The 13,125-nt window shown below is 52.6% G+C and overlaps 4 protein-coding genes across 4 annotated transcripts; 2 read left to right on the top strand and 2 right to left on the bottom strand.

The window, feature by feature from the left end:
• Positions 1–897: 897 nt before the first annotated feature.
• Positions 898–1,719, top strand: RHO25_003165 (uncharacterized protein; the record flags this gene model as incomplete). Its single annotated transcript, XM_023598686.2, has 1 exon — positions 898–1,719. The coding sequence occupies one exon, from the start codon at positions 898–900 to the stop codon at positions 1,717–1,719; it is 822 nt and encodes a 273-aa protein (XP_023455898.1).
• A 1,202-nt stretch (positions 1,720–2,921) lies between these two features.
• On the bottom strand, positions 2,922–4,887 carry RHO25_003164 (uncharacterized protein; the record flags this gene model as incomplete). Its single annotated transcript, XM_023598685.1, has 6 exons — positions 2,922–3,051; positions 3,114–3,459; positions 3,516–3,802; positions 3,853–4,485; positions 4,535–4,598; positions 4,656–4,887. The coding sequence occupies 6 exons, from the start codon at positions 4,885–4,887 to the stop codon at positions 2,922–2,924; spliced, it is 1,692 nt and encodes a 563-aa protein (XP_023455905.1).
• A 1,919-nt stretch (positions 4,888–6,806) lies between these two features.
• Positions 6,807–8,618, bottom strand: RHO25_003163 (uncharacterized protein; the record flags this gene model as incomplete). The annotated part of the gene is made up of 1 exon (XM_023598684.2): positions 6,807–8,618. The coding sequence occupies one exon, from the start codon at positions 8,616–8,618 to the stop codon at positions 6,807–6,809; it is 1,812 nt and encodes a 603-aa protein (XP_023455904.2).
• A 1,634-nt stretch (positions 8,619–10,252) lies between these two features.
• Positions 10,253–12,518, top strand: RHO25_003162 (uncharacterized protein; the record flags this gene model as incomplete). Its single annotated transcript, XM_023598683.2, has 4 exons — positions 10,253–10,340; positions 10,398–10,900; positions 10,957–12,114; positions 12,168–12,518. 4 exons carry the CDS (start codon positions 10,253–10,255, stop codon positions 12,516–12,518), a joined length of 2,100 nt encoding a protein of 699 aa, XP_023455903.1.
• Between the last annotated feature and the right edge of the window lie 607 nt (positions 12,519–13,125).

The following is a 13,125-nucleotide window of genomic DNA, read 5'->3' as shown; positions in this document are numbered from 1 at the left end:
CGATGCTCGAGTTGAAGTCGCTATCAGTGATGACGATGAAAAACGAGCCGAATGCCAAGCTCGGTTGCCTGACTCGCGCTTGTGCGACTTCACTCTCCATGCCTCTTGCCCTCCCAACATCCAACAGTACTCCAACAGCACCACATGTCATGAGAAGCCACTGCTACTCGAGGCAACGGAACAGCGCAACATCGTGGCCGACATTGCCATGTATCGCACCCCCAGCGTGCTTGCCTGACAGTCTACGCGGGCCACAGACCGCTCCATTCGCGAGGTGTGGCCCGTATTGAATCGGGTCCAGGCCAGTGGCACTGATTTCGTCCGAAAATACAAGACGCCTCCGATTATCTGATCTCGTAATGCAGTCACAATCCAGTCGGCTTTGGCACATCCGGTTGCAAGTTGAGCGACAAGGCCGTATCTCGCGCACGTCAGCTGAGGACGGGCACGTCCAACCTACATCTACCTGAGAGCAACCCAAACGCAGTATCCGGAACAGGTCGCTGCATCACATACAACGGCTCGACTGAAAATGTCAACTCCGGAAGATGCCGCTGCGTCTACTGCATTCGTCCGGAGGATCACAGACGAACGTCTCATGAGGCTTTCCCGATCCACACTTTCGAACGGAGGCTTGTTTCAAGTTCATACAGCTTCATCAAGTACGGACACAGAACCACGCACCCGTACGTGATGAAGCAAACAACCGCGAGTATATCTAGTCCTTCTCGACTGTTCTTCTTCATCAGCAACTTTCCTCATCATCATCTTCTCCTCCCTGTTTCTGCTGCGCAGTCACTCATTGGATCTGGTATCCACTAAACACACTCACCCAGAGCACTCTACAGTCATCCGCAGTCTTGCAACCTTTTCCAGCACCACAATCACAACGTCAACATGAAGTCTGTCGCAATCCTTTCCAGCTTTGCTGCCATCGCAGCTGCCGCTCCGTTTCCACCAACCACGGTCAGCGGCTATGCAGCTCCTACGCTGTCCCCGTCAGGCGCGCTTGGAGGCGGACTCGCATCTGCAGCACCAACCGGTACCACTCCTTACTCTGGAACAGATGATCTTGGAGCCAGCTCTGGCTTTGCTTTGCCAACTGGAGGCTTGGGCGGAGGCTCTAGTCTCGGAGGCCTAAGCGGGGGCGGTTCAGGACTGTCTGGACTAGGTGGTGGCTCCAGCCTTGGTGGGCTGACTGGAGGTAGCTCAGGATTATCTGGCCTGGGTGGTGGCTCTAGTCTTGGTGGCCTGACTGGCGGCAGCTCGGGATTATCTGGTCTGGGAGGAGGCTCTAGTTTTGGCGGCCTGACCGGTGGCAGCTCAGGACTGTCTGGACTGGGTGGTGGATCTAGCCTTGGTGGCCTGAGTGGCGGAAGCTCGGGACTATCTGGATTGGGCGGAGGCTCTGGTCTCTCGGGGCTGGGAGGAGGCTCTAGTCTTGGCGGCTTGGGCGCGGGCAGCTCAGGCCTATCTGGATTGGGCGGGGGTTCTGGTCTCGGAGGATTGAGCGGTGGCGGTCTTGGTGGAAGTCTTGGTGGAGGTCTCGGCGGTTCTGCTACTGGCGATGCCAGCGCTGGCACTAATTTGGACAGCCCAGTCGACACAGGCTCTGAAGACGCTTCTTCTACGCCGACCGGCATCGAAGACGGCAGCGACGCTGCAAGCGAGCCTGCAAGCGATGCCACGCCTTCTGCCTCTGGAGAAGACTATGCCTAAACCTCAAGCACCATACCAGAGCTCGCTTGACGTTGGCTTTCCACGACTGTCCAACAAGCATGAACATGAGCTGCATCGCTCATTGTGGGATCCCCGCACTTACACTCACTTCTTCCAAACATCAAATCATAACCAGACATTTGTATACTATCGTCATTGATAGCTCCTGACTATGCAGAACAGCGTCTGGGACAAGCAAAACCATACTTTCTCGCTTACACAAATTGCTCACCTTCACTCTGTGCATCTGCTGTCAATCGCAGTGGCTTGCCACGTCTACGGCCGGAAACCGCCATGCATATGCACAGCATGCCTTTTGGCGATTGTATTGCATGCTGCCTCTTGCAGACACTACAACAGTCGCCGGAAATCCTTAACGTCGTTGTGCAAGGTATCATTGTCGAGAAGTCCTGCCCATTCGGCCGGCCCTCAGGCAGAAGCCAGCACATGACTCAAGTCAAACTTTGTCCTCAAGACATATATTCTACAACCAAAACATGTTCTCTCGTCCTCTCAGGAGGACAAATGGTCAGTGCAACAATACAGAGAAGATTAGCATTGCCCCTGCACAAGGATGACACATGCTACAAAGAGCGCTAAAGTCATTTTTTGCTAGTAGTGTGATTCGTGACGTTGGGATCGAAGAGCAGACAAAGTTAGAGCAGAATTGTTCCCACTTTTGGCAACAAAGCAACAAGACAAACAGTCGAGGTCTCTCGTTCGAATCTGCAAGTCCTTGATCACAGGCAGCCGAATAATATGGGAGATTCTGGGAAGTTATGTACTGAGATGGCATGACACTTTACAGATGCGCTTGCGTAGCTGCATGCTGAAGCAAATTTATATCATAGTGAATTTCAGGTCCTTTTGAGCTCTGGAGAGGGCTCCGATTTGCAAAAGATTGGAATCGCGAGGACTCTTTTCCTAGGCCAGCGACGCTAGCTCTCACTAGCGCAGTCTTCACATGTCACACCGCGAGTCATGCAAATCATGACTCAAGTCTTCAGGCCATGCCTCGAGCACACCAGCACGGAATTGTTCAAAGAATGTTTGACACTCTTTTTGAGAGCTTGTTTGCACAGGACATGCCGAGAAACAGACACGTTTCACGCGAAGCAATACAGTAAGTACATTATCGTGCTCTTAGAGCCATTCTGCAGCTATACAAATTCAAAATCATGAGCTTTTGTCTCTCGACACAATCAATACTTGACGACTTCAAATCCATCGAAGTTTGGCAAAACAGCTCTGATCGTCTTGGCATACTCGTATTCTCCGCCAGAGTAGCAAGTCTGTTCGAATGCCTTCTTCGGGTCTGAGCCGCCCATGTACCTGTGTGAAAGTCAGCGTCAGAATCGTATGTTCATTGTGGGACGATCAGTGGCTTGACTTACGTGCTCTTGGTTGTTGGGAACAAAGTCTTGTCACTGAGCTCATTGATCTTTGACTTCCACTCACGGCTGGCCCTGTCAGTTGGGTTGATGTACTTGATGCCGTTGCGCTCGCAGAGCTTGATGGTATCGGTGATCCATCTGCCTTGGATTTCGATCGAAGTTGGGCCGTTCGAGAGGAGGGTTGGACCTTGAGGACCATAGAGATGGAACATGTTTGGATATCCAGCGACAGTGGTGCCAAGGTAGGTGTATGCTGCCTTCTTCCATTGATCCTTGAGCTTCTCGCCATTGATTGAAGTAAGGCCCATTGCGGTCATACCGCCAGTGGTGATGTCGAAACCAGTGGCTGAGCTATGTTAGTACAAAGTTATAAGTGATGTTATAACCCAAGACTGTACTCACCAATGACGATGACATCAAAGTCGTAGTGCGTTCCGTCCTGCAGGAAGAAGCCCTTCTTGTCCCAGCGAACAATTGGGTTGTGCTTAATATTGACAACGTCGACGTTCGGTCGGTTGAATTGTTCGAAATACGAGTGCTCGAGACATGGACGTTTGACGCCCCATGGGTGTGGTGGTTCGACGGGAACCAAGATATCGCGCTTGCGTGGGTCCTTGACGCGAACTGCTTGCTTCCTCTGCCAGAAATCATAGACTGCTCGATTGGCCTTGGCGTCAAATAGGTAATCTCTGCGGAAAGGGTCAGCGAGGCCATTTCAGTGATCGCAGTCACTCCGTACCTGTAGTTGGCTACCCAGTATCTGAAGCCACCATCCTGCCACAGCTTCTCCAAGAAAGCTTCTCGTTCCTCAGGAGTATCCTGGAAGGTATCTCTCTCGGCAAAATCGTACAGGAAGCCGCCGAAGCATGTCTCGCGATAAGCGAAGAGCTCTGGGTACCATCGCTTCGCCTCTTCTTGCTCCTTGACTGTAAGGGGGCGTTGACGCATGGGAACAGTCAGGTTTGGTGTGCGTTGGAAGACCTTGAGCTCGCCAGCAACTGGTCCCCAGGCTTGGGTGATCTGCACACCCGTGGCACCAGTACCGATGATTGCGCACTTCTTTCCGCGGACATCCATCTCCTCGTCTGGCCAGAAGGAGCTGTGGTGGACAACACCCTCGTACTTGTCGATGTCTGGCCATTCTGGTACGTATCGCTTGGCAGCGAAACCAGCAGCGAGAACGAGGTATTTGGCAAAGGCAGTTCTGCCATCAGCAGTCTTGACGTGCCAGCGACCTTCCTTCGTGTCGAAATTGGCGCCGACAACGACACTGTGGAATGCAGTCTCATTCTTGACTCCAAGGACTTTGTCGCAGTGGTCGAAGTAAGCTCTCAGATCCTTGTACGTTGGATAATTGTTTGGCCAGTTGTATCTGCCTGGCTTCAGTCAAACTCAGACGAGGAACCTCACTTTATACTCACGTCTTCCAAGTTTCTGGAATCGAAAGTTGATACTCTGGCACTTCAGAGTCGACCATGGCACCGGCTGAAGTGACAAGATATGTCAGAGCACAGCATCAAGGGCAGAGATCGATGAACCTACGATAACAATTCCATCGCCAAGTTCCACCGAGATCGTTACCAGCTTCGTAGATGACGGTGTTCAAGCCTGCTTGTTTGAGAGACCACCAGCAGAAAACGCCGCCGAAACCACCGCCAACGACGAGGGCATCGACTTCCAAATTGTCTTTGTAAGGTCCATCCTGTCTTCGACGCTGCCCATACTCGAAGAGCTGGGTCTTCAGTTTGGGGTTCGTAGCCTCATCGATCGACATGATTGCGGGATACTGGGAGGATGGTCGTGCTCACTTGGATCAGTGTTGCAACCATTCCAGAGTGCATCTCGTCTCTCTAATATAGTGATGTTGCAACATCGCACCTCTCTGCAGGATCCTTGTCCGGTACCCCTCCGTACTCGAATCAGCATCCACAGTGCGGTTCCGCATCGAGAAATATGCGACCAACCTCGAAAGACGCGGAGAAATGTGGAGATTTGGACCCTGCCAGAGCTCTAAGCTCTGCTGAAGATGGCAGACCATCTTCTGGGATCGTGCATGGCGAACGCATTGCAAGGCATGGCTTGGCGACCTCTAGCGTTGCCTCCTCCTTCGCCTAGCTACACATCCGCATCTGTCTTGGACCCGCATCATCTCTTCGACATTTCTGCAATGTGGTGCGGAGCCGTTGTGCGGTAGCATATATGGATTCTGGCAAGGACTGCAAATGCGCTCTACAGTATCAGTTTGTACTGTTGTCCACCTAGCTCAGAGGACCCCGAGCTGCACCCTGAGAAGCCGCATGGAAAGATCACTGCAGGCATGAGCTGGATTTCAGGCGTTTTGATCACGAAGAGCCAGCCTCTTCGTGGTGTCAATCGCATCAAGCAGCAAATTGACCCGGTATCCGGATCTATCCTAGAGGCCGGAGAACTCTTCCGCACACTCTTGTTCGCGCTTCCAAGGAGCTCGGCGACCGCATCACTGTAGAGTGGTGTTCGGAACCTCCTGATGCGCACCCGCGAAAGGCGTTGTCTGGTGGGCCTCCTTCTTCTCCACGCGGCCGTGGGCGGCCCCGATGAGCTTCTCACTCAGCTTATAGACTCTTTCCCTTTCCAATAGCAGTAGACCCCTTGGTCTCTCGAGCAAGGTTCGCTGTCTCCACTTGGCGACTCCCTCTGAGTCCAAATGTCACCTGCGAGAAGGTGCGGCTCAGCAACTGGCCCGCCCTTGAGAACACCATCTCAGAACCTCAAGCCGCAGTCATGGTGTTCGATCGGTTTGCGCAGTAAGAAGACGCGGCGTGACTGCCTTGATACACTCTGGCCCGCTTCATGATCTCTTGTAATAGCTAAATCGAGCGATGCTCGGCTCTGAGTGGTAGTGGCAGTGGAGCTGCTCATTGACGAGCTCAACAGCTTGAAAATGGCGCTGATGTCCTTGAGTTGAGCAGTTTTAATCGGAGCTACGGCGCCGCCGGTGAGGAAAAGGTCGCAAAGGCGTGAAAGCATATCCAAACTCCGCCCTCAGGCCGAAGGAACGTTGCTGTCCCTCATTGCCTAGATGCATGCAGCTGACCGCCGCGACTGAGTACGCCCGTCCTTGAGGACGTTTCTTTGCATTGCTCCGTCATGCTTTCCATTGCTGCCTGTTAATGAAACGATCCTTGAGAGCCTCAGCGGACTTCTAAACAGCTGAAGCTCCGCGAACGGGGCCCTGTCTGCTCAAGCTAGTGAACTCCACTCTCTCTAACTTCGATACCTCGTCATCGAATGCAGTGGTCATCACCTCGATTATAGAGTCGTAGGGGTCGACATCGATGCAGGCCCTCTGGATTGGGGATTTTCGCGAGAAATGTTACGTGATTGATGCGATGTGAGAATAAACGCCACGCCAGGTTGGTGAGGCAAAATAATGTCACCGTCTCGGGTGATGGCGGCATTCCCCGTGGACCTTGTTATTTGGCATGCAGCGTTCTTCTACAAGCAGAGCAGAGCGCACCATTTTAGACCTGGCGAAAGAGGTTTGCTTCACGTATCTTCTGCCGGAAAGACTGACTCTGTTGATTAAAGTCGTATGTTACATCCCACAAGTACAGGTGATGTGGAGGCAAGGTATAGGATACACAACCTGCGGCCTGCGCAGGTGTTATTTGAATCGCTTCCCAGTGTGATACCACGACTACGACAGGTCGCCTCTCAATTGTGATCAATGTCTTCCTGATGAACCGTATAGTATGAAATTCTTCGATCAAGTCCGCTATCGCCATCGAAGCGCTTGCTTCGAGTACGTCTACCGTCTAGGCGAGTAGCGGAAGTCAAGCGCGCACTTTCCATGTCAAGCTCCGAGAAGACGAGAGAAGGTAGCAGCGGTACGCCAGGGCTTTGATCCGGGGTGGAGGAACTCTTGTCACCCATCACATCATCAGGATGCCCGTCCCTACAAGACCACCTGTCAAGATGGCGCAGTACTTCTCGGCTCCAGATCCGAGGCATCACAAGGAGTCTGAAAGGCACGAGGCCTAGAATGACAATCGGGAAGGCAGGGCCAGCGATGGTCAATGTCATGATGAAGACCATTATGGTGACGAATATCTGGAACAGGGTGTAAGAATGCAGGCCCCAGTAGCGCACGCCAGGGTAAGGAGGAGGCAGCTGCGCCTTTGGTGTGAGCATGTTGAGTGTTCTTCGGAGGATGGGATTGCTCGCAAGGCTCTGCTGGCCCATGAAGATGAATAGTCCAGCAAGAACACTCTTCGGCGTAAATCCGAGTACGCGCTGAAGCGGTGGCGCAATACATGCTAATATCCCGCCGGCATGTATAATCTTGCTCCAGCGCTGCTCGTGAACTCGATAAACCGGTCGCGTAATGGTATGCTCGATGCCATTGCTGTCCCTGACGACCTCTTCCACTACCTCATCTGGAGAAGGATACAACAGGCTCTGGGTGTGAAGAGGCGCCTGCGGTAACAGTCCGTTCGCGGGAGGTATTCCAAGAAGACCACAAAGTGCAGTCGTTGCACCGAGTAGCATAATCTCAAGCGCAAAGCCATTCGGCTTCTGTATGCCAAACCATTTTGCTGTGGCGATTATAGTGCTGATCTCGTGATCAAAGAAGAAGAGCATGGCAATGATTGCTCCCGAGAGCATCGATGCGAAGATCGAACCGATGTCCAGTTCCCAAAACTGGACGAAGAAGCCACTGCGTTCCGGCGAAGACGGCGCGAAACGGTCAGTACTGGTCGACAGCCTATTCTTCTGCAGCCGGCCAGCATCACCAATGTACCCGAGAGCAACAAAAGTGATGACAGCAATGGCAGTTCCGTATTGTCGCAGCATACGTCGTATCCATCTGGGAAAGAATGTCCAGCTCTCAGCCGTTGACAGCATAAGTGCTAGAAGGAAAGTTCCCACAGCGTCAATGACTGAGAAGAGAAATGCGTCCAGAGGCAAGGTGCCATGGGATCGTCGAAATTCTTGCAAAGCCTTGCTGAAGTAAATAATGGAATTGAGGAGGCTGAAGACCTCGCAGGTGAACTCGGTTACGTAGAGCATGGACCACTCGTGGGCATTGAAGATAGCCAAGGCCCACAGCATCCAGCAGCTGTGAAACAGAGACCAAGCCATGAACGGAAGGTAGGGCTTTCCCATGGATTCTGTCACTAGATTGTGGAGATGTTCGGCAATGACAGTAAAAGAGCCTGTCACACCTAAGATGGTCAGAGGTTGCAGTCCGAACAGCGAAAACACGGCGTTGCAGATGCCAGTGCTTAGGACGATCTCGATAGTACCCCATTGTTGTCCCGTTAAGTCGTAGAGCTCGCTTGCAAACGTGATCCCGGGTAGAAGATTCGTAAAGAAGACAAAGACGGCACTCGACAACACAACAGTGTTGAATATTGTCCAGTCGCCGAAATATCGCCTCTTTAAGTTGACAACATCCGCGCTGAGCAGTCGGAAGGGCCGAAGTTTCCCTTCCTTGGAGGCAAAGGTTTTGAAAGCGGTTCGCATCTTCAGTGCTCTTCTCTTTGCTAGTGAGCAAATTGTTGATGTGCCAGAAGAATAAATATATAGCATATCACAACTCCTGGTCAAAACCATATCTCTTACATGGGACATTGAGGTGTATCTCTGACAGTGACACGTATGGTATGCATTGCGCTGAGACGTCCGAACGAGCTTGTTGCTCATGGCAAGAGAAGCTGGGCATAACCAGTTTTAGCAGGGCGTACTAGGTACAATCTCAGCATCTTCAGGCTGTGTTGAAGCTTGGCAATGGCATGCAGGAAGTGGCGAATGAGGAGTGAAAAGCTCTCCAAACGAAGATGATGCCAAGGAGTTATATGAGACGGAAGCGCGGATTGCTGTCGTCGGCCGTGGCGGTGAACGTCGTCAACGGTATGGCTGAGCTCATGCCCGGCAAAGCTTCTCAAAGCTGAGCTTTTCAGTCTTGTATTGACGAAGCCTCTTTAGCTTGGGCTTGTCTTCGTAGTCGCGCCAAGCCAGTGGTCTCAATCCAGACTCTGGGAGGCGGACCAAAGCGAGCTGCACCCAAGATCGTTGGCAGAAGGTACATGGATCTATGCCTCAGACAGCGCTGCAGTGTATGTCGTGACGCTTTGCAAAGCTAGGGGCCAGGGAGCTCCGGCGTTTTCCGGAGAACGAGAAGCTTTCCGCGAAATGTAGTCGCGTCTCAGACAAATCTCTACGGCACTATCTGAAGCAGAGACCATCGAGGAGGCTGTCAGAGTCCACTGTGATTGGCAGGGAGATACGCTTCATGGCGACTGCTTGGGCTGTTCGACAGATCGGCAGTGGTTAAAGCTCATGCATCGTGATTGCACTTAGTGCCTTCAGGCGTGAAGAACATCGCTCACTAATCCATGCCCGTAACGGACGCCAGGCCGGCTGATGAGGGCAGAGCTCGCCAAGGGAAAACATCTCAAGTAGTCCTTGTGAGCCTCATCAGCCTGGGCTGGCCAATTGCCGATCTGCGACGGTACTGCACGAGGCGTGCATTTGGACAGCCTGGAAGAGCTTTGCACTGCCTGAGGTCATGGCCGTCTTGTTTCACGTCAATCTGTGTGACATTGAAGATTGCAGGGAACAATCCAGGCAGAGTTTGCTGATGAGCTATGCGAGCGATGTTGGTGCCCAGCGTGGATGATCGTCGGTGGTATAGACCGGCCTCGAAGCCAGGGAGCACGTTCCTTCCCGCGATGATGATAAGTCCTGCGCTCCGGAATGGGGTGCCAAGAGACGACGCGAGGGGTGTGGAGGGCGGAGCGTGTTTGATATGAGGATGAAGCTGGGCGAATTCAGCTGCTCAGGGAGTGCGAGGTCAAAGTAAGAAGTGAGATCGTGCAGAGTGTTGTTGTTGGTCGACCGACGTGGGCGAACCGGAAGAAGTCTTGGCAGCGGGCGATGGCTCGGACCGCTAGTCAAACAAGGTCGTGCTTGCTGACGACGACAACCTTTTGCTGCCCGAGAGCCGACACGTGCGTGATGGAAGCGTTTTGACTGCAGGGAGCACAGCTACTTAACTGTCGCCCTCGTGGCTCTGCTGCGTCGCGTCTGGAGCAGCAGAGTGGGGGTTCTTGTGCTGCTCGACCTCGTCACCATCCATCGTACCATTCCGCAGGACCATGGCAGACACAGCCCAGCTCGACCTGGACACGGACCGCATCAAGCAATGGCGTTCCATTGTCGCTCTGATCATCTTCGTCGTCGCCAGTAAGTGGTCGAGGAAATGCCAAGACATAACCTAGTGCTGATCCGCGCGTTCTTCAGACCTCGTTGTACTTTTCCCCTTCCACATCCCCATCTGGATCCCTCAAAGGCCTGTGAATGCCGCATTCGCAGTCTTGGCTCGCCTGCGAGTGCTGTCGCCCAGGCAGGAGAAAAGGCAACGACAGGTCGCCCAGGTCCAAGCACTCGCCTTCGAACGATGGAACTTCCCCATGGATTTTGTAACAGCACCCCTGATTGCAGACCTGTTCTTGCTTGCCATCGGAGCGATTGGTCGAACTGAAGTGCACGATGGCACTGTCGGGGCGAACCACATTGCCCCGATCGATATCATGGTCTTCTTCTTGTCATTAGCCTACATTGCCTTGTCCATCGATGCCTCAGGATTGATTCGATGGCTAGCCTGCCGCGTCCTGCGGAAAGGAGGTAAGCATGGCTACAGGCTCTACTTCTATCTGTATACGTTCTTCTTCGTCATGGCCTGCTTTGTTGGAAACGATCCAATCGTGCTCTCTGGCACTGCCTTCTTATCGTATATGTCCAAGGTTTGTGCTTCTCCTGCCAGTGCGGCTGAATCGCGATCGCCATTGACAATATACAGGCTTCTCGCAACATCACAAACGCCACGGCCTGGATTTTTGCTCAATTCACGGTAGCAAATATTGGCTCCGCTGTGCTCGTCTCATCGAACCCAACGAATCTGGTGCTAGCCGGTGCGTTCTCTGTTAGGTTCATCGTTTTTACCATTAATGTCATTGTGCCCGTGTTGGGGACGATTATACTTCTTTTTCCTTGCCTACTATGGCTCCTCTTCCGCAAGGATGGGCTTATTCCCCACGAGATTGAGCTTGAGGAGCTTCCAGAGAACATCAAGAACGCAGAGCCGGTTAACCCGAATATACCACAAGAGTACCACAAAAGATTGACACCGGAAGAGCAGAGCGCACTCGCGATATCGACTGTCCTGAATCCATACCTGGACAAGAAGAGTGCCATTGTGGGCGTCATCATAATGAGTGCTACTCTCATCACGATCCTCGTCATGAATGCAACGAGCTCGAATGGGCATGAACATCCTGTATTCTGGGTGACACTGCCTGCAGCAGTCTTGATGCTCTCATGGGATCTTTGCTTTGGGTGGATACACCGGCACGAGACGCGTCAAATCGCGGTCAACTCGTCCAATCTTGGCTCGACGTCAAGAAAGATTGGAGGAAGCGAAGACGAGGCTGACCACGCCAATGACCATGAAAGCGTTTTGGATCTTACTGCAGATGTCGAGAAAAGCGGTCTGTCAGAAGAGAGTATTGATGAACAGGCGGATACTGGGCAGAAGAGCCCAAAAGCGTCACATGACGCAGTAAGCGGGAAGTCACCGAGAAGAGATCATTCACAAACTCCATCGAAGGAAGTCGTGCTCGAAAAGATTGCCGTTCAGATTGAAGATCCCACCGACATCAGTGATCCGAAGCCCGGAATGGCGGCGACAATGAAAAGCTGTGAGCAACGAACCCTGCATTCTGAAACAATTCGTGGCTGGAAATGGCTGCGCAGGACATTCCCGGCGAGCAGTGTGGTCATGACGCATCTGCCTTTTAAGTTGGTTCCCTTTGCTCTCTGTATGTTCGTGCTCGTTCAAGCCCTGGTCACCAAGGGCTGGGTCGCGGTGTTCGCATATGGCTGGGATCACTGGGTGGATCGTACGGGGGTCGTTGGTGCAATTGGCGGGATGGGCTTCTTGTCAATTGTTCTATGCAATGTAGGTTGAGATTCTTCTGCAATGGCCTCTGACCACTACTGACTTGCAGACAGTTTGCGGGAACCAACATCGGCACGGCCATTCTTCTCTGCCGGGTAGTCCAGTCATGGGTCGAAATTCATGAACAAAACGGGCTGCCCATCAGTAACAGAAGGTTTTCGGCTACAGTTTACAGCATGGCGATAGGTCTGAACTACGGCGCTTTCAGTACGGCGTTCTCGGCGTCACTGGCCGGTCTCCTATGGCGCAGCATTCTCGATCGGATGGGCATTCATGTGCGAAGCCGGGACTTCGCCTTGGTGAATATTCCCATCATCGCAATTGCCACAATCATTGCTCTCGTCATTCTGGTTGGGCAGATATACATCACGCGAGATACAGAGGCTTACGTTCCGAGCATGTGAGCATTTGTATGCTTTCTATGGGGAAGCATCGAAGGCACAACAGGCTGAGCCTCAAGATGCGTATACTCAAGTACAAATCGTCTGGGCACTCTGCCACCATAAAACAGGATAGAAACTAGATTATTACCGCGTGCTTTGTCCGAGCGACTCAGCAACTTCTTCGCTCATGTCATCTCTGCCTAGTGCTGCGGATCAAAGGCGACCTGTCTTTCAAACGAAGAAGGCATGCATCTACATTAAAGCGGACAGTGCCTGCCGGCGAACAGCAGAGAAGGAACTTCGAAACTACATCTGTCGCTATCTCGTCACGACCCTATTCATGAGCCTGTCTGGCTTCGAGAGGCAGAGTGCCTTGAATACGCTGCACAGGGCAGAGATACAATACGTGAAAAATATAATCGCAATCCACCCACTGCTGGTGTAATGCGACAGATTTCGACGCACAGTTCAGGTGCGCCGCACCTCCCGAATAGTCGGTATCGAGAGCACGATTCTCATTGTCAAAGACCCACCGGCGAGACTCCCTTTCGCAAGACCCTCTCAACAGGACCCAAATACTTCCAGCGCAGTCGAAGCTCACTACGACCCCTGGTGCATATCCAAGAAA

This window comes from Cercospora beticola, chromosome 2 (assembly GCF_033473495.1).
Source record: "Cercospora beticola chromosome 2, complete sequence".
Taxonomy (NCBI): Eukaryota; Fungi; Ascomycota; class Dothideomycetes; order Mycosphaerellales; family Mycosphaerellaceae; genus Cercospora; species Cercospora beticola.
The sequence above is the reverse complement of the archived record's forward strand: the minus strand, read 5'-3'. Positions and strand labels throughout refer to the sequence as shown.